The sequence below is a fragment of the Phalacrocorax carbo genome, chromosome 11 (genome assembly GCF_963921805.1).
Source record: "Phalacrocorax carbo chromosome 11, bPhaCar2.1, whole genome shotgun sequence".
Classification (NCBI taxonomy): domain Eukaryota; kingdom Metazoa; phylum Chordata; class Aves; order Suliformes; family Phalacrocoracidae; genus Phalacrocorax; species Phalacrocorax carbo.
The window spans coordinates 1,019,082-1,039,452 of NC_087523.1; the positions used below are offsets into that span (position 1 = coordinate 1,019,082).

Here is a 20,371-nt window from a genome sequence, read left to right on the forward strand (position 1 = left end):
AAATCACAAATACGGACAAAATGTGTAGAAGCAAATTATCCTGGAGCAGACGAAGGAAGCTTTGAAGCTGACAGTTTCTGAGAAAACGTCGAGATTTCCACACCAGCGAGGCGATACAATCTACAGAAAGCACCTGAATAAACTGCCGCATTGTTTTTAAATTTAATGCTAAAAAGCCCTTCAGCTCTTGGCTTACAATGAAGTGTGTGGCACTATGAAATTATCTTGGATGAAATACTGGCACAAAAACAATGCTGCTAAGGAGTTTTATCTCCTCTTCTCACTGGTCATATGGCACCTATTTGGTTGGGTTTAATTTAGAGGCTCTTATTTATGTCAGTGCTTTTTTTAAGAGCCGAAAAAGAATTAAGCCTCCAGGCAGTCTCTTGAAGATCTGAAACACTACATTAATGACCAAACCCAACTGCTCTTGTGTTTTTCCCACGGATATTAATTGAGTTTATATTAGGCTTTAAGGAGTGAGTTGCTACAAACGGGGTCGCACGGCTGCTGAGAGCCGAGGCTGCGCTGCCCGTCCTGGGAGAACGTGGAGCTGGTCCCTTGCCAGCTGTCGGCAGGAGATGGCTCAAGCCCAGAAGACAAAAGCTCGCACCAGACCTTACTGACGAGCAGGGTCACCGCCCCCTCGGTGCACGCTTTGTTATGGAAGAACAATTTTATTGCGTCAGCCAGAAAAATTTTTAAATGAAGAAACTAACATTCTGATTTGATTAAGTACGCTATTTCTGTAATTTATACTAAAAGCATGTTCTTTCTTCTCCCAGCCAAAGAGCAGTTCTGTGAAATCAAGATGGGGGGTGAGAGAGAAAACCACTCTAACCTCCTTGATCCCAAAGACCGGGTAGCACGTGCCTCGGTGAGGGTGGCACCGGCCATCTCTGCAGCCGGGCTCCCCACACCTCTCTTGCGTGGCCAGTGCAGGGGCAAGGTCGGACCTGAGCTGAGCCTAGCCTAGTCTGCCCAGGCTTTCACTCAGCAGGCTCGGTATAAATACAGTGTCCTGGCTCCTGAGTTAGTCTGCCCTATTCTGCGTACACTCTGCACCACCTGAGCAGCATCTCTTGGTGTGTTTAGGGCCAAGACCCAGACGAGCTCCAAAGCCCAGACTCATCATTTGGCTGCTGGTGCCTAATGCCAGCAGGGACTCTGCCCTTTGCAGGGGCCGTACATTTTCTCCACTCACTCCAGATACCAGGTCCGGTGCATTCCCCCTGCCTGGATTCAGAGGAATTTGCTATGACATTAACAGCCCATGATTTAAAAGCAGCAGCTCATGTATTATTAAAATAACAAAGGTTTACTTGCAGCAGGGCAAATTTTTTTTGCAATTATCAACCTCAGTCCCATATACTGACAAGTGTCCAATAATCTTTTTTATAGAAAAAAATTCAAGTTCCCCGTGGATGCTTACACATGTACCACAGACTGCTGTTTTCACAAAATGCTCTTCAACATCTGAGAACCATGCTAAAACCCACCGCAAACTACTCCTTTTAAGATGTGGGTTGCAGCCTCTGCTTTGCTTCTGCCTTCTAAATGATAACCCAAGTTAAACAACTTGAAGGTACAAGGATATTGACAGACCCTCATATTTAGAGGCTTGTACAATAAAGAAGGTGTTTCCAGGGCGATCAACTTATTTCATTTAGCCATGGCACTGAAATATAAGCTGTGGAAACAGTAATTACCCGCCAAGTCTTCATGAATAGTTACTTTGTCCTTAGAGTCTTCATATCGCACTGTATAAACCATAACCTTCTTCCTCCAGACTCATTTAGAGTGTTTGCTCATGTGTGAGCTGAAGACACTTTCAGTGCTGACGCTGGTCTTACAAGCTCAATCTAATAAATGTTACTAACTTAACCTTATCACTGAAGAAATTAAAAGCAAGCAAAGAGACGTCTGGCTTAATTAAAGATTTCATTCCAGCTCTTAGCAGTGGCAATGTAAACCATGTGCTGGCTCAGCCTGCACTGCAGGCTGTGGAAGAGGGGAGGACAGAGGCTCCGTTCTGGAGCAAGTTGCGTGAGGACCACAGCACACAAACGAGTCTGTGTTTTGCTGTGGGAACTTGTTTAAAGTGTTTGCAGAGACCTAAGAAGAAACTGGCTTGTGATTTTCATGAGGTTCTCGTGTGGATGCTCAAAAGTCTCTCTGAGCTCTTTCATCCTGTTTTGCTGGTTTCAACCCTCAGCATGACAACTGACTCTCACGCCACCGATCTGGTCCCCGTTGGGTTGCCCCGACTCCACATCTGCTTTTGCAGCTCCTTTAGCTCCGGCCTCGTGTTCCCTTCCCGAAAAGGGAGCTTCGCTTCTGCTCACGTGCTGCCCTGGCTGCTGGGAGCGCTACTCCATCCTCCTCACCGCAAACATGTCCGTTAAAGGATGGCTTCCAACTTTCCCTACCTCTACGACATAAGGGATTGTTTGGACACTCTGTCATGTAAAGTATTATGAAAAGCTGAAGGACCAAACTTAGTCCTTTGAACGCAGTACTGCTATCAGGAAGGCAGTCTGGTCCCTGGCACGCTCACCTGAATGCAAGCGCTGCTCAGGTTTTTAAATATTGACATACAGCTCTGTCATCCTCCAGCCCCCCTGAAAACCCTAAGCCATTATACCAGATATTGTGAGGAGAAAGTGCTAATGCAGAAGACAGTGGAATATTCTGCTTTCCATCAGGAGACACACCACAGCAGGCTAATGCAGCCCGGGCATTTAGGCAGCGCTCGTAGGCGGAGATGTCCAGCGAAGATCCCGCGAAAGGCAAATGCTGCCGGGGCCCTCGGCAGGCTGCGCCGCCCGGGCAGAGCACTGCCCAGCGCAACGGGCACCGGCCGCTCGCCGAGCTCCTCTCCGGCTGCTCAAGTGCAGGCAGCAGCTCCCCTCCCAGGACTCGCCATTGCCACCCCCACACCTGATCTGAACAGACCGTATGCACAGCTGAATGGTTTTCATCGACCTTTCAATACTTGTCTGCTTTGGGGTTTTTCCCTCTGTATTAATAGTTGTATAGTGCCTTATCTTGGACTGTGCGCGCTGACACCAGTTATGCTCTGGTCTAGCTCCCGTCTTCAGCAAAGGAAAGCGTAAAGTGCTGTAATGTCCAGGCATAGAGTAGTTTTCTGTTTTTCAATATAGATTCCTCTTATTTAAAAAGAAAAGCAAAAATCCCTAGACTCAGGGTTTCCTTTGGCACTAGCTAAAGGCAACAGTGAAGCACATATCTCTACACTTTTTGTTTCCCTTGGAAGCACTTTCAGAACAGTACATTATATAAAAACATCCCAGCCCCTGCAGAGACTCCAGAAGGAGCCAGAGCTCTACACCGTTGCCACAGCAACAGTTCGCATGAACATGATGGAGCAGCCAGGAGCTGCATGGAGGCGCTCCCGGGGCTGCCACCGGTACCTTCCCAAAGTGCTCGATGAGGATCTCAACTACTATGTTCTGGAACTTGATGTTCATCATCGCTGCCACGGTGTCCTCCTGGGCTCGCATGAGGGTAGGTCCAAATATCACCCCCATGTTAGACGGTGACATCAGGTTCTCTCGGCTGTGCTCACATATGCTGCGGAGAGGAGGGAAAGAAGGAATAGGTTTCGGTTTGGTTTTTTCCCAACAGATCTTATTCCAAGCAACAAAAAAAGGATACAGTAAGAATCAGGCATTCTATGTTCTTCATTTTATTTCAGCAGAATTTGCTTCCCAACCCTAGCAGAGATAAAACAGGTCTCTAGCTACGACACACACGTTTGGCTAGGACAACCTTTTGGGAGAGCAACATGCTGACAGCACTTTTATTTCATCTCTTCCCACTCCCAGCTCGTCTCAACTCTGCAATCAAAAGTCATCTGCGCAACACACACTCAAAAGGAATCATTTATATCGAAATATCCTATTTATCCAGGGTTGATTTTGGGCTTATATTTTTCCCCTCTCTGAAGGAGGAGGACTGAATGTAGGGAGCACACTGCTGAGGTTTTCAATATATCTCTACACAGCATCTTCCTTCTGAAAGTACCCCCGTTTCCACAGAACAGAGCTCTCTGTCCAGCAGCCTTCAAGCTCTGGCGGAGCAGCCTCCAGTGCAAGCCTGAGCAGCAGCACCGTTTGCTGGCTAAAGTGCCAACCACCGAGGGGGGCACTACCCGCTTCCAGAAGCGGACCACAGGAGAGAGACGCTGACATGTACTGAATTCTGGGTTTGCCCTGGAACTCTGGTGTTAAAGAGGTTTCTGTCGGCAGGAAGGGGAGAGGGAACAGAATTTACGCGTAAACACTTTAAGGAACAAACACCAAAAGTACAGCGTTAGCTTCATCTGACTGCACACCAGACACTCTCAGCTCTGCCACTTACACAGAAAGGTTTCTAAAAAACCACACAAACATACGCATGAAAGGCTGGAACCGGAGGGCAGGCAGGATGCCCCAGGCAGCCCTCCTCGCCACAAAGCGGGCACAGCACCGAGAGCCAAGCACTCGCCGTTGCATGTCAGGGCCTGACAATCCCAGATCAGCCCTGCTTATTTCTGAAACAGTCCGGTTTGGAAAATGACTTCTCCGAAGGTCCAAAGCGAGTCCTGTCAGTACAAAAGCCATTGCTTCTGCAAGGCCTGGTCCTTCCTGACCTGCACAGATCGCTCCCTTGCTTTCAAGATTCAGCATGGCTCGTCACAAGCCTCTCTCCCTGCTGCACCCCTGCTCCTCCCTGGGGTGGAGAGGGCAGAGCTTCCATACTGAGCCTTCATATTCGGTGCGACAGGAGGGAGGAAAACACCCCTTTCCCAGTGCAGTGCTGGTGCCCTTATCATAAGTAACAGACTTTTTTGGTGGCTCTCTGGCAGAAGAAGACGGAAGCAGCGCTGCTCAGTGTCACCAAGCATCCAACATGCCTGTATGAGAGCAGAGACTGACACGCTCAAGCCTTCATGCTGCTTTAAGGGCTCAGGACATTGAATCCATAGGGCTGGGGAGAAAACCAAAGCATGCTTCATGTTCAGTCCACGGGCACAGGTCCTACAGCCCTTCCCAAACCCAGACCTAACGCTCCTGTTAACTGGAGTGAGAGGTGACAATTTATCGCTCTGCTGTCAGAGGGTATTTTCATGTTGAAATTGTTTCCTGCTTGGTGCTTGTCAGAAAGGGGATGAACGTGGCAATTAGAAGCAGAAATGAAGCAGAAGCACGACTTAAGGCAGTGGGTAGCAAGGTATCACTTGTGCAGTCCAAATGTAAATTCCTAGGGGGAATGTGGTGGATACAATTTTGCAATCCTGCCACAAAAAAAAAGGCTCATTCTTAAAGGCTGTTATCCTTACTTTGGCTTTAGAGAAAAACATCTGCTTACTTGACAAGGTGTTGTATGAGGAGCTCTAACATCTCTCTGTTCTTGTCAGGTAGTTTATAGACCAGCGCATGAATGGCTCCCAGCCTGTAGTCCAGGTTCTCAGATTCTGGAAAGAAGTAACACAAAGAAAAGTTTGTGCCCACCACTTTCAAAGTAAATACGTAAGAAAAAGATAAATCCAGAGAAAATCTGTGGGAGCTGCTCCTTCTGCAGCATCGGGCTGGCCAGCCAAACCCGGCCATGGGAAGCAGAAGGAAAGTGAGATTACACAGCAACAGGGTAATCATTGTGAGAAACGAAATGAAGTGAAAAGAGGGAGAAATGAAGCTTGAACGGGAGCTCAAGGACGCACTCTGCCTCTGAGCCTGGGTGGGGAAACAGGCTGGGCATGGCCAGGTACCCCCCTTCACACCCTCTCCCTGCACACCAGCACACCTGGGGAACGCACGGCCTCTCTGCTGGGTATCTTATCAGCCCAGACAGCTCTAACACTGAACAACACGGTAAAATGTCCTGCAGGGAAAAAAAATTGAGTCCCTGACCCAAAGAGGTCACCCTTAGAAGCATAAATAATCAAGAAACAATAAAATACTTGGTGTGAAAAGAATAATGGGGCATCTTGGTAGCTGGGAAGCTTAATGGTGCAAGTTTCTGAGGGAGGGTAGGGAAGGGATCACGGTTTTGCACATACTCAGCCACCGTTGGTTTAACCCATTCTGAAACTAATAAATCTTGGGCTTGAGCACAGTCAGTAGGTGGTGGAAAATTTTCCTTTCTGAGAAAGAACAAGTGTTATTAATTCTCCAGAGGTCCAAACTCAAGAGATGCAGGCACTCTCCTACCCTCCCACTGACTTGAAGGAGGCATGGGGGCGTGAAGGATAATCCAAAGTGTTTCTGAGTGTGCTACAGATTTCCAAGTGCCAGCACTCTCATGCTGAGGGAGATGACCACCTCCCTGTACCCCTCTAGTCTCCATCTCAGCATGCCGGCTCTCAGCACGCTCTGAGGATGCCAGTTCAGAATAATTACGGCTTATTTGAGATGGCCATAACAACAGGACAGCCGAGGGCCGGCCAGTTCAGCGCTGGCAGTGTACCCGTGTAACTTGGCTAATCTCCCTTAATACTGGCTGTGGCTCAGCCCCGAGAGCTGCAGCAGAAAAATGTCTTTCATGTACTGGCGGACACTTTGGATTCAACATCCCAGGACAAATGTCATGACCTAGAGGGAGCACCTATCTATCTGTGTGGCAACAGCGCATCCCATTCCCTCACAGGTTTTAAAATAAATATATTACTAGTGTTGAGAAACAATTCTTCTGGGACACTTGTGCCGATTGGAGGTTAGTTGACATCCCTTGGCTCTCCAGACCCTCCGAGAGCACGAAACACCGTTAGAGGGAACAGCACTGCAATAGCAAAGGAAAGAAGGGAATAAATACCGCCACCTCCCTGGCACAATTCAGCACTCAGAAGAGAGGGTCACTCATCTTTCTACAGGGGAAGGCGGCCGGACACCCCGGGGTCAGGCTGGCAGAGCTCTGCCAAGTGACTTTGATGTGCAGCGTTTGGGGAGGGCAGGGCTAGGGGCCATCGGGGAGGGCAGTCGCAGGACTTACTGGCAGCCAGGACCAACTCTTTGTGGAGCTTGTATGTCATGACGGGTTCAGACAGGTTCCTGCAATAAACAGAAAGAAAACTGAGCTCTGGCAGGGAAGCGCAACCCACTTGTGACTGATCTCGAAGGACCGATGGGCAAACCTGCTCGCCCTCCAGCGCCACTGGTACCCAGTGCCATCTGCCCCCCCAGCCAGTATTATTGAAACAGCTTTCCCCATAGGATGTGGAATTTCTACAACAGGCATATTTCTCTCTCAAAAAAAAAAAAAAAAAAAAGAAAGAAACCCATTCCTCTTCCCAAAGCCTTTGTCACGTCTTTGCCTTTTCCGCCAGCCAGATGTTAACATCTGGCAGTTCAGTCCGCTTTCCTCCTGGCCCAGCCCCAAGCTCATTTGCCCAGTGGGGGCAGGCGCGACCTGCAGCGCTACCTGAGATAAAACTTCAGTGAGCTGGTAATCGTCTTGATGTCCCAGTCGCCGCTTTGGAGGTCCACATCCCCTGGGCATTTCGGATCTGGAGGAAGAACAAAATGGCTTTAAAATAAGGTCCATTTTGAGGTTGTTAATAAATAGCATGCTCTCAGGGAGGGTACACTCTTGAAACAAACAAAGCTATAGCGGCACATGAAGAAAGCTGCTGATTCTCACGGCTGGGAAAAGCAAAACAACAGTAGCAGCGTCAGTATTTTAGAAAGGCTGGGGAGCAGTGCTGACTAGGGACAAAGGAAGAAGCAGAAGGTAACATTTAAGCAGTGGTGAAAAGTCAGTGAGGGCATATTCTCTATAGTTTGTTTTTTTCCCAGCACAGCCAAGACTGGGAGATACGCCACGTTTCAACGGATCCGAGACAAGCTTTCTGATATCCAAAGCAACCTAAGTGTCCAGCTCCAATCCCTCCTTCGCAGCTACTCCCCTGAAGGCTGTTCTGGACACGTTCACTCTCGCTGCACGGGGAAGAGGGAGCTCAGAGGAGGAGGCACAGCAGCGTGAAGCACGCTTTGCTGCTGCCTACCCTCACCAAACCACCACATCGTTTCTGTGGTACGATGAAGTCAAGGACATGGTTGGAGGATGGGGGGCAGAACCATAGATGTGGCACACCACAGAGCTTCTCGCAGGGAGGGTGAGAATCTAGAAACAATAGAAACTTAGGCTAAGTAATTAGTCATCAGCCAAGCAGAACCGGATAGCTGCCCGAAGTCGCAGCTCCATGGGAATTGGGTACAGCTACACGTCAGCACAAACCAGCTGTTTTAATAAACAACAACAGTAAAAGCAATAGTAAAACAACAGTAAAAAACAATTGTAAAAGCCTCTGAATACTACATTAATGTCTGCAAAGGGAGCTGGTGCGAGCCCGAGGCACACACATACCAATGTAAACGTACTTCCAGCCCTTTGGGCAGGGACAGTGAGAATGGCCCAGCCTTTGGGCGGGCAGGAGACCGACCATCGGGGCTCACCCAGGGGCTCACCCACGTACCACGGGGCAGGGGCACGATGGCCTCGGCCGGGCCCCAGCCTGGGAGCGCCTGGCCCGGCACGGAGCAACACTGCGGAGCCCCACTGCCTGCTGCAGGGAGTTTAACCATTTCTCGTATAAAGACTACCCACCGATTTACATGCTTGTATGAAATAGAAGGTCCATTGCACAGAAAGGCTTACAGCAGAAATGCATACATCGATGTATTAACGTATACATCGCACGCAGTGAGGTGTCCCAGTCCTTCTGGGTGAAAACCTTAAACCAGGGTAACGGCCTCCCTGTGGAGGCCACCTTCCCAGTATGGCTCTCCGCAATACCCCACTGAGGAAAAGGGTCCCCCTGAGCTCATCTGCGGGGCCTGGTTTAGGAGGTGGCCATGCTGGACCCGTGGGACAAGGCACCTCCCCACAAAGAGCATTGGCCGGGTGAGTTCCCTGGCAGCAGCGTTGCAGGAGGGGCTGCCTGAGCGCTGAGGCCCTCGGGATGCTGCATGCTAATTAACGAGTGCTAGCCGTCACGTTGGCTCCCATTTGCACTGTCTAAATAAGAACGGGAACACAGGCTGTTATCAAGGGAAAGGAGTCCAACCATACAAAGTTTAACAAGGGCAAGTGCCGGATTTTGCACCTGGGGCATGGCAGCCCTGGCTGTACAGACAGACCGGGCAGCGAGAGGCTGGGGAGCAGCTCTGCAGAGGGACCTGGGCGTTCTGGCCGATGGCAAGTTGAGCATGAGGTATAGAGGAGAAACCGTACGAGGAGCGGCTGGAGTCCCTGGGGTTGTTCAGCTGGAGCAGAGGAGGCCGAGGGCAGCCTCATGGCGCTCTGCAGCTCCCTCCCGAGGGCAGGAGGAGGGGCAGGGCTGGTCTCTGCTCTCTGGTGACCAACACCAGGACCCGAGGGAATGGCAGGGAGATGCACCAGGGGAGGGTGAGGCTGGGCATTAGGAGAAGGTTCTTCCCCCAGAGGGTGGTGGAGCCCTGGAACAGGCTCCCCAGGGAGGCATCACGGCACCAGCCTGGCGATGTTCCAGAAGCACTTGGACGAGGCTCTCAGAGACACGGTGTGAATTTGGGGTGTCCTGTGCAGTGACAGGAGCTGGGCTTGATGGTCCTTGTGGGTCCCTTCCAGCTCAGGGCATTCTATGATTCTGTGAGTCAGGACAGCTGGTAAGCAATGATTCATGCCGTTGCTCGACTGTTGGATGATGCTGGCAAACCTGTGCCACGTGTGCCCGACCGCACGAGCAGCCCCGCTGTCCATGGCCCCTCCGCTGCTGCCGTGGCTTGACCGGCAGCTCCTGCAGCCCTGGACTGGGAGCTGCTGGCCGTGCAGGCAGCGCAGGAGACGGCGAGGGCTCATCTCTCTTTGGCCGACGTCCCGCTCCCCAGGCCTGTGGCAGGAATATGTCCTCAGCACGTGGCTCCAAAATGCCTGAATATTTATAGCACATGATGGGAGAAGACTTGTCCCCACTGCTCCAGGGTCACTGCCTCGCTTTACCTCGCTACTGCTCACTTAACTTAAAACGCAGGTTAGACCACAAACATAAATGCAGTTTAAAGGGAGAGGCAATAGAGTGGGTTGCAGAAAAAAGCCCAGAAAAGAAGGGGAAGATGTGCCTCAGAGGGGCCACAGGGCCCAACCACCGCACTGGACATTTCTCACTGTGAAAACTAATTACCTCTGTCCCTCTTAAACAATTACAAAGACAGGACAATCTAGGGGCACGGAGTAATTAATTCTTACCAAAAAAGGCGTTCAGCAACTTCTGCACCTGAATATTGCTGCCAACAGTCCGGTAGATGCCCTCCGTAGTAATGCCTAAGCAGGAGAAAGCCGAAGAGCGTCAGCCAGCCCCGGTTCTCCCCCAGCCGGTGGGAAGTGCAAAAGCCCCACCTAGTGGAACGGCTCGCCCAGCCGTCAGGGTGCTGGCTCCGCAGAAACGCTTCTGCCCCGGGGAGCGCCCGGGCTCCGTCCCCGCACCGCCCTGCAGCGAAGGGGCTGCCGCTGCCCGCGCCCGGCCCTGCGGGCAGAGGGCAGGGGGCTGCGGGCAGGGGCTCCGCTCGCCCACGGCCACCGGCGCGGCCGGGACGCGCACCTTCTGCCGGGGTCGCGTCGCGGTCAGGGGAGCACAGCCAAGGTGCGGAACCCGTGCTGGAGCTGGCAAGCCCTACCTGCCTAAATATGCCGTTCCTGGGGAGTGCTGCTTCAACACAGATTTGTTCAGATTGTCGCAGAAGGCAAACACGTTGAAGCAGATTCTTTGAAAATACTAGCCTATGTTAGGAAAGACAGAACTGTATTTGCCCGGCTGTGCGAGGAGGGCCACATTACCCTGCTCCTCCGCACTCCATCGGGGCGTGGGTGGCCACATCCCCCAAAGGCCCTGGAGGTGAAAGTCTGGGGATCCAGCTGTGCTGCAGTGGTTCACCTTCCTCCTGCAGCCCGTGTCGGCGATGCACGCTGGTACAGGCTAGGCGTCTCACAAAAGGCCAGCGGGTGAGCTATCTTCCATCAGCCTGCTTCTGTCCTGCTGCTTTTAACAAAATGGGTCTGAACAACCCAGCACCCCAGCTAACCCCTGCCTGTCCCCACAGTACAGACTTCCAGAGCTGTTCTCCTGCCTAACAATGAGTTTTCTCAGTGCCAAAGGTGAGAAACTGGTGAATGAAAACAGTATAAAGGTGGAAATTCAATCCTAACTGCAATTTGGTGTAACGACACTCCAGCCCGCGCAGGATTTCTGCTCCTCTGTCATGCGTTCTTCAGTCAACGACACGAGACTTTGACTTCTGTCTAACGGCGCGGTGCCGCAGAAAACGCAATACAGCTGCAGGCCGCGGGGAGCAACGCGTGCCAGGACGGCGGCCCCTCCGCGCCACGGCGGGCACCTTACCTTTCGTTTCCACTGCGTTGATGCACTTCCGTACAAACTTGAAGCCGACCTCGTTCAGCTCCACTGTTTGAAACAAGAGAAGCAGGGTTAGCTGAGCACCAGCACGTGGCTCCCCGCGGAAAGCTTCTGGGAAGGCCCCATGGCCAGACCCTACCCGGTACACAAAGCTGCAGCGCCCCAGCGCGCAGCCGGGTTCGCACGTGCATCTGCATCGCGCGCACCCCTCCGCGAAAACACAGGCATTCTTTAAAACCTGACAAGGAACTATTACGTCCGTATGTTCTCCATTTTTCCTTGAGTCTATTTTGAGTTACAGCATTGCCCCCTACCCCCTTTCTGTCTTCAATAATAAAATCGTAAATCAGAGTCCCCACCCTATGTGAATTTGTGTCTGACAAGGAGATGATTAATCATTTCCAGAGCACTGCAAAATCTGCAGTTAAAGCTCTTCCACATCACAGGATCGTATAATTTCTGCTTATCTACTTGACTAGATTAAAAAGCAAAAACAATACAGCTTGATATGCTGAGTGAAGCGGAACACAGGTCTTTGCTCCAGCCAATTAACCGCAGACTATCTCCGTGCCTGTCTTGCAGGCATCACGAAGCAGGAGAAACTCACCATTTCTTTCTATACACATATTTCAACTTCTGTAATCACACCACTACTTCTGCTAATTCCGCTGGGATATCTGAAAGCATCGCCCAAGTTATAATGCGAAATACCTTTCTGTTCAGTGCAAACATTTATATTGAATTTCTCCCAAACGACCACGCTGCCGTTGGTTTGGAATTTTTGGGGTTTGGGTTATTTGGGAGGAGTGTGGCTTGCCGGTTCCTTGTTTTTCTTTTTAACGTGGAACAACATTTTACTGGAAAAAAGAGCCACGGGACACATCTGGACCAACTCCAGTCACAGCACAGGCCGTGCTGGAGAACCCTATGAAATCGCTGGATTTTCAGCAAGTTGTTTATAACTATTCCCTCTTCTCTGAGCAACAGCGACGACAAGCTCAGACGTATCTTAGCTCTAACATAGGAATGAATAAAGACACTGCTAAAGCACAGATCCACTCAGTACTTGGTCCTGAATGGTAAAATACGACTTGAAGTCTTTCTAGCTCTAATCTATTAAAAATAGAGTGTATTTACTTTTATGAAACACCGAGTCGCATTCTTGCCAGGCGTGTAATGCGAACACAGTCTAACAACGGGTTTCATGCTTATGCCTCTGATAACGCCACCTCTGTGCTCATTAAAGTCAGCTAATGAAAGTGCTGATAAAAGTAAGCTCTAACACGCAGAACGCAAGTTCTCACCCAGCTAACGACGCCCAGAGTTCCCCAGGGCAGCACGCGCGGCCGCCGCAGCGAGGGGCTGCGAAGGGGGAAGGCAGGGGGGCAGCACCTGCCCTGGGGGCTGCAGGGGCCGTGGGTAGGGCACACCCTCCCTGCGAAAGGGGAGACACGGGACGAGGGGGTGGGATGGGAGCACTGCGGAACTAAACGCCACCTCTGTTTTCCTATTACAATCGCTGCTAAGGGAAATGTCCTCAAAATCTGCCACTGATCTTTCTTCCCCTCTGTTCTTTTGGGGTTTGGAGGTGCAAACTGAACTCCGCATCCCGCTAGTTCTTGCTAAATAAAAACTGCACGTTGCAATTGATAACTTTCACCATTTGCAGCTCCTCCTTATCTGGCCTCAGTGTCAGACACTGTGATGAGAAGAAGTTACACTGCTGTCGCGGGGCGGGGGGGGTACACAGCCTATTCAGCAGAAATCGAGGACGGGCGTATCTGCGAGGAAACGCACTGCCCGACCTCCAGACAGCTTCGGCAGCTCAGAGGAACAGCAACAGAAGTTACTCACTTTCTTCCTGTTTTGTGATGGGACTGTGGTAGATCTGAAAACGGGAGGGAATGGAGGAGGAGGAAACAAAAACATAATGCAACGTGATTTTATATTTATTTTCGAAAGAAAATGCAGCACCCCATAAATCACCGAAAGCCAGTCATGCACAGTGAGACGATGTCTTGTAATTAAGCAAGACACCATTATCTACACAGTCAATGAGTTTTTGCTGGCTTCCTACGTTTCACTGGAGCACCTATTTCTATGAAAGAGGTCTCCCAAAACCAGAACAGGAATCTTTGTTTGTCCCTTAGTTGCCCTGTAAAAGCGGCAGCTGGACAGTCTGGCGCACAGCAGCTGTGGGTTTTTTGTTTGTTTGCTTGCTTTTAAAAATTTACGTGTCAAGACATTCCTTCATCCCATACAAAAATAAATTTTGTATTTTTTTATTAATAATAAACAGCAGGTGCCATTCTTGATAGAAAACTCAAAATAACAGCACGCCATGCAAACTGCGTGAGCCCCAGAGGTCCCCTACGTGACCGGCTGCCCAGCATGGGCACGCTGACCCTCCACGCGACCCCATGCCCCCTCCTCTTCAAACGAGTAGGAGAGAAGTGCTGCGGAGGGAGCCCGTGTCCCACCTCCCTGCTCCCACATCCCACCTCCGCAGCAGCCACAGAGCCCTGAGCAGCTCAGCGAGCGTGCTCGCTGCCAGCCCTCCCCACCGAGCCCACCCAGGGAAAGGCTGCTCTCAGGCACGGGTTGTCCGGCGCTGCGCATCACGCTCTCCATTTAGGGGAAAGGCGGTACGAAGCAGGGGTCTGTGCTTTGTTCAGACGGACGGAAGGCAACACCGGCGGACCAGCACCGGTGCAGGGCGGCCGCTCCCTTGGGCCAGACTTCCCAAACGCTGCTCAGAGCGGGGATGGACCAAAATAAAATCCCCTCCCGCAGGTTGGAGAGCGAGTTGTGAGCAACAGAAATACCGAGCGTTCCAGACCCAGTAAGGCCCCCGTCCTTAGGCAGTCTGGCACAACTAGGGGGTGCAGCAGAGATTTCAAGGGGGAAACCCAAAGTCCCCACGCGAGCTGTGCCGGAGCAGAACAGCGCAAACCCCCGCTTCGGCTGTGCAGTGGCTGAACTGATGCCTGAGTTACGGGTAAGCAACAGCAGTGAAGTGGCAGCTGTAGCAAGGAGCCTGCCAGTGGCTGTCACTGCTCTTCCCCGGGGCCCACCAGCAGAGGACACTGCTCGGCAGCGCATCCACGGCTGGGCAGCAGCTCCCCGAACACTTACCGGCTCCTTCCCGTCCATGGCTTCCATCCACAGCCTTCGATTGGCTTCTGAGAGTGCTTGCAGCGTGATGGTCCCAGACCTGCGCAGAGTTCACCCAGGGACAGGCAGGAAAATGAAGCAAAAGTTTTTAATAAACAGCAGAATACGATTTCGTCCAGGTTTACAGGGTTGAGCTGTCTGGAGGCTATTTGAATACTAAGCATCTCACCTTTCGTTAGTTTCGATGTCAAAACAAAACCTTTTGTCTATAGAGTCAGTCTTTCTCCTTACGCAGGATTTCAGTGTCAGGTCTAAGGTGCCCTAGGAGGGAAAATTAAAGCCAAGATTAGAGGAAAGAAATACAGGAGAAGCTTTCAGGTTCCTCGGCACCCTTAGGCTGCAGCTTAGCGCGGCACTGCCTGTGGAGCGCCAGGCTCCCAGGGGGTGCCCTGCCAATCCGGTGGCATCGGTACCAGGAGCACAGACAAGCCTTCCCACCACCAACAAAGACGGAGATCTTTATGAGCCAGGCTTCTGCTCCTCAGCCACAAAACGTCCTAGACTTCATGGCCCTAACCCGCAAACGAGTGCCAAATGTCTCAGCAACAAGCAGTGTGCTTCCACAGAGCAGGAACACTGCTATAACAAACCTCATGCTTGGTCTTTGAGGCCAGGACTGGGCTTGTCTGTTATCTGACACAGCTGGGTCCTAATTTTTATCAGGGCTGATCAGCGCTACCAGTTACCCATAGTGTCCATGGTCCACGCAGCTTTACGTAACGTACCTTGTAGAAAGAGAATGCTAACTGAGCGAATCTGGGCTGGCTGCACTCTGATGAAAGGCTGGCACTGCGGGGCTGAGCTCTGGCCCTCTGCCTGTTAATGAAGGGGCATTAACTGACTCTACAGCAGAGTCAACTCGTAATGTGATCAACTTGCAATGAAAATCCATGACTTTGCAGGAGCTCCGAAGAGACACCCAGCAGACCTTACAAGCAGCCAGGCCCTCAGCTGAGTCTGCAAACCTGGAACACGCTCGTCACCCTGACTGCCACTGCTGCTTCATCTGCAAGACCTCTGACGAACCCGATCAAGCTGATCAGGACGGCCCGGTGGCAAGGACAGCCTCCCCAAGATTATGCCCGGCTTACATGCTGCCGTGATAATCTCCTGGCTGCGTCTTGTGCATGTGCTGGTTGTTTGGGGCTTTTAAGAGCACTCCTTGTGATTCTGGAATTTGAAGTTGTGTGGCCAGTTCTGACCCAAAGGCGGAGACTACCAGACTGCAAGAGTTTGAGAAGGGGACTAATTTAGATTTTTACGAGCCCCTGCCTGCATTAATTTGCCTTAATAGGCATGTTTACGGCAGAGATGACAATAGATCTCTCCAGTCAGTGTTTTGGACTTTTCTTTGCCAAGGTCTCTGACAAGGGCTTTCAAAAAATATATTTTATTTTACTGCTGCAGCTTGTAGAGGCCTGCCAAAGAACAGGCCATGAGATCACGACCTGGAGAACAGCACGCCTGACTGTGAAGTCCCCGGGGAATGTCACTCCATGGCAGAGGAGGGCGGGTGGACTCAGCTGGACGCACTTGCTGTACTCTGAGCCACGATCCGTCATCCACGCCTGCATCCTACCCCTCCTCTGTCATGCCGGGGAACTGCAGGGAACTCCCAGACACATCACTCACTGGTAAAAACCAAAGCATTTTGTGGAAGAAGCAGTTCCCCAAATCGTGCCCTATTGCACAGTTTAGAGCTGAAACTGCTGCCCTATCGTCCTCCCCTAACACCAGTCCCGTTCACATGTAGCCAGTTCTGAGGACAGAAATGAAAATCACGAACCAGTTACTGTGCGAACACGCAAAGGCAGAGAAAAACTGCTTTTGGAAGCACTCATCTACTAACCTGAGTAATTCAAGTACTTGCAATCATTGCCAGAGGGCTACGTGCAAACCAGGCTGCAGGTTTACCGCCCATTTGCATGGATAAATATAAAAATTAGCTTGTCTAGAAAGGCAGAAATTTCACACTAGACCAAACCTGCAAGTCACCACTGCCCAAATAACTCTTACATTAAACAAACCCGCGTCTCCGCTGCCAAACCCTGCAGGGCTTTGGGTCATCTGGGCGGGAGGGAGGTGAAACTTCTCTTCACGGAGGTGCTCCCTTCAGGTTGCACCAAACCACCCGCCTGTGCGGCCAGGCAGGGAGGGGACCGAAGCCCACCCCTCTGCCCCGTGGCCGGGAGCCCTTCCACAGCCGCAGCGTCAGGACCCAGCCCACTGTCAGCACGTCCTGAGGATCAGCGCCTGCCAGACGACCGCTCCCGGCGGCGGGGCTGGCCTCTGCTGCCCCGGACATGGCACTTGCATGTCTATTTGCTTACGGAAAGAGATGACGTGGGTGGATTGAAGGTGAGACCTGATGGCTGGGTCAATGTTTGCAGACACCCCTCCAAGAAACCAACTCACTTGCTTAGCTCCAGGCTTCTGGTCCATGGGCGTCATCCGTAAGGTTTTTGCCTCTTTTTCGTACTGGCAATAGTATTTCACCCAGGAGATGCCCAGTGCCCCTGCAGAAACACACGGGAAGCTGGAGTCAGAGGCGGCACCTTGGCTGGACGCAGCCGGCAGGGCACGGCCGGCATTTCCTGCGTGTCGGCGCGTCTCTGCAGACGGGCGCCGCCGGCCCGCGGGGACACCTCCCTCGCCAGCGTCTCCGCTGCAAGAGCCTGGAGGAGCGAGAGGAGGAGGGGCGCAGGGCGCAGCCACCCCCAGTGCCCTCCCAAAATGCTGCTGGTGAAAGGGTGTTTGTGGGACTCTGGCCGCAAGCCAGGCTGGTTTGGCCAAGTCCAGCCAAGACCTACACAGGCAGGATCCTACGTGTCCTGAATGCTTGTTTCACACAGACACCGCTATTTTTTCCTGTTGATGAAAACTTGGCAGTAAAGACAACAGCATCTTTAAGACACTCTGAAGTTCCTATTTATATCACACTAGATTTATTGTCACTTTTCTTTGTTGTCTTACCTGAACCCCTTTCCTATATGAAATATTTCAACTGATTTTTTTCCATGGTTTTTTCGTTTTTTTTTTTTTTAAGTTGCAGTTGTCAGGAGCAAGAACTCTCTTCATACTCCATTTATAGGGGAAACATAAACAGAGGCAGCAAACAGCCACTGTCATGCAGGAACATGCAACATTTGCTTGTGGTCTAAAATTACTGTCTATGTGTTTTCCTTTAAAAGCAGGATAAACATACATACAAATATATGTATAAATACATTTGTATATATAATCCAAAAAACAACTGCTCACAAAGTAAGTTGGAGACTCAGAGGCCACAGCTCTGCATACAGGCTTTCGTCCAGTGTTCGTGGTTCATTCTTGCATGGCCATGGAAAGTTACAGTGAGTATTTGTGAAAGACTGAAATTGGTTTGACTTGATTCTGCACAGAATCACAACAAGTTTCATTCTCGGCAGCTTAACTCTCATAGCGGTTAACACTTCAGCTGCGCTCAAATGCCCTCAGAGACACTGCGAGAGGAAAACTGGGCAGGACACCAGAATTGTTCTGATAAAACGCTGCCAGAGCTCCAGTCCCTCCAGCACTACAACGGAGTAATAAATCTCATCTAATTTGATCGCAGGGCAATTAGCTCCTTGCTTACATGGCTCATGTAACCCAGAGTAAGCTCTGTGCCACCGCTGAGAAAGCTGGCAGCTAAAGTTGCCGGTGATTCCCTGAGCACCCTGTGCACTGGCAGGCGGTGACACCCTGTGCAGCACAGCCCACAGCGCTGCCGCAGCTAAAGCTGGGCATGAGAGCTGAGTGCAGCCCACGCCGCGGGGCTGCGAGCAGGGCAGCTCAGGCTTACGTCTTCTTTAACACATTCAGGTGCATATAAAAGCCATTACATTTCTCCTGAGTGTACAGATAGCCCTCAATGGTCGGCTGCCCAGGTAGCTTGCAGGTTAGGGGGGCTTCCTTCATCCTCTTCTTCAGGTCTTCCAGCTCCTCCCGTGTGCTGGAAAAATGATTCCTTGTCTGTTAAGAGAAAACAAAAAGAAGCACATTTGAACATGAGCAACAAGCGAGCTTCAGGTGCCTCTGGTCAAATTTTGGTGCTTTGGCAAAAATGAATCGGTCCCCAAAGTACAAAATGCAGAAGCCACTCCAAAATTTCATACAAAAACTCCAGCGATAAGAACACGGGGCTCTTAAAAGATGACCGAAGAGACAAGGTTTAACAGACCGTGCATGGAAATGGAGTTGACTCCATGACTCCAGACTGTCATGACTGGGAGGACACTTGTTCTTTCAATAAAAGAAGCTTAACCCATTTTAAGGCTAGGTGGAGCAGAAGGAAGCACCTGAACCCCTCTGCACAGAACTGTTTAGGTAGCAGGCATATTCTCCTGCAAACGTGGGCATTGGTTCCTCAAAAGATCATGCTACACTGCTTGGCAGGAAATGATTTTTAAAGGGTCACATCAACGCAGAGTACAAAATCAAGGCACTTTTATGGAACACCACGTAGACCAATTAATGAGCCAGCAGCAAACTCAGCTTGGCACAAATTTATGGCTGTTGTTCCAGGGCAATGAGGGCCAGCCATCAAAGACTGAGCATGAAAGGAACAGGACAGATATTTTACCCCATGAGTATACTTAGCCAGCGGAGGAGCTTACCAAAGCATGTAGTAAGCTGATACAATTAAGATCAAGATTGGAGGCCTTTTTAGATGATGTGCACAATTTTGATCTCATGAAATAATTGGAAGAAATTCTCAGGCTTGTTTATCCACAAGGTTAAATGATACAATTGCAATAGCTCCTTCTAGACAGAGAAAAACACTATAACAGCACCTGCAGACTCTCTTGTGCGGGAATGGAGAAAATACAGGTGAACTGAGAAGGAAATAACTTTACCTGCACCGCCCACAATGCAAACACGGACAGCCTGTTTTGCATGCAAAAGCCTTGCCACCAGAGGGATTTAAATACAAATGAGAACAGAAGTCACACTCAAAAAAATACTTCAGCTAGGCAGTAACTCACATTCTGCAGGCTGAGCTGAAGCTGCTGTTTATAAGGGAGGAAATCCTGCGTGAGCTCAACTGTCAGGTTGTTGTAAGTAAAGAGGCTGTGGAGAAAAGCCAGCACCTGCAAAGGAGGGAAAGGACACAGATTAAAATTCTCTTCTGTATTTCTAATCAGAGGAAAGTGACAGGAAGCAGGCTTTCAGAAGTTACATATACACTTTTTTTTTCCCTTGCTATTTTGGAGCGATGCAAGTTTTAGTATGACTTATCCACCACAATGTCCCTGAAGTCCAGGTCTACCACCCACGCATCTGTCTTAATAAAACACACCCAAAATGAAAGACCCTGCTGGGAGAACAAGAGCAGATCTGGAGATTGCTCGTCCAAGAGACGTACGCATTCCCACGCTCAACCGCATCCGGCGCCAGGGCAGAGCCGCCCACCCAGGGCAGGGTCCCTGTACGCAGCCACGAGCTGCTGCCACTGCAGCCTGTGCAGGTAAGTGGACCGGATAACAACTCTCTCCCTCTGAAGTCAGCTAACGCTTACAGAACACAAAGTGCCCAAGATAATTCATAACAAGACCTCTGGCTACCTACGGCATCCAGCCTGTTGCTCAGGATCAACTTACAGACATGAGAAACAAGTCTGTGGCTTCACAGCGCTCCAGCAAACACCACTGAGGCTGTTAAGCTGCAGCAATCCAAGTGTGCAGGGTTAACTCCTGCTCCATCACAAGACTCCCCAGGACCGAATCCAACCTGGTCACTCATCCCTTCCTGCAACTGTCAGGAAGTCAGCATATCTGGGCATCA

At 50.8% G+C, this 20,371-nt stretch overlaps 1 protein-coding gene across 4 annotated transcripts in view; it reads right to left on the reverse strand.

Annotated features, from left to right (window-relative positions):
• Positions 1-20,371, reverse strand: part of OPHN1 (oligophrenin 1) — a 71,006-nt gene that overhangs the window by 10,727 nt on the left and 39,908 nt on the right. For all 4 annotated transcript variants that reach the window (XM_064462791.1, XM_064462790.1, XM_064462794.1 and 1 more), the window contains exons 7-18: positions 19,573-19,677; positions 18,430-18,559; positions 16,982-17,082; positions 14,736-14,827; positions 14,528-14,606; positions 13,247-13,280; positions 11,378-11,440; positions 10,228-10,302; positions 7,423-7,507; positions 6,994-7,052; positions 5,374-5,479; positions 3,435-3,594 (exon numbers count right to left, since the gene is read on the reverse strand). In XM_064462791.1, coding sequence (XP_064318861.1) covers positions 3,435-3,594; positions 5,374-5,479; positions 6,994-7,052; positions 7,423-7,507; positions 10,228-10,302; positions 11,378-11,440; positions 13,247-13,280; positions 14,528-14,606; positions 14,736-14,827; positions 16,982-17,082; positions 18,430-18,559; positions 19,573-19,677 — 1,089 coding nt within the window. The remainder of the gene's footprint in view (positions 1-3,434; positions 3,595-5,373; positions 5,480-6,993; positions 7,053-7,422; positions 7,508-10,227; positions 10,303-11,377; positions 11,441-13,246; positions 13,281-14,527; positions 14,607-14,735; positions 14,828-16,981; positions 17,083-18,429; positions 18,560-19,572; positions 19,678-20,371) is intronic.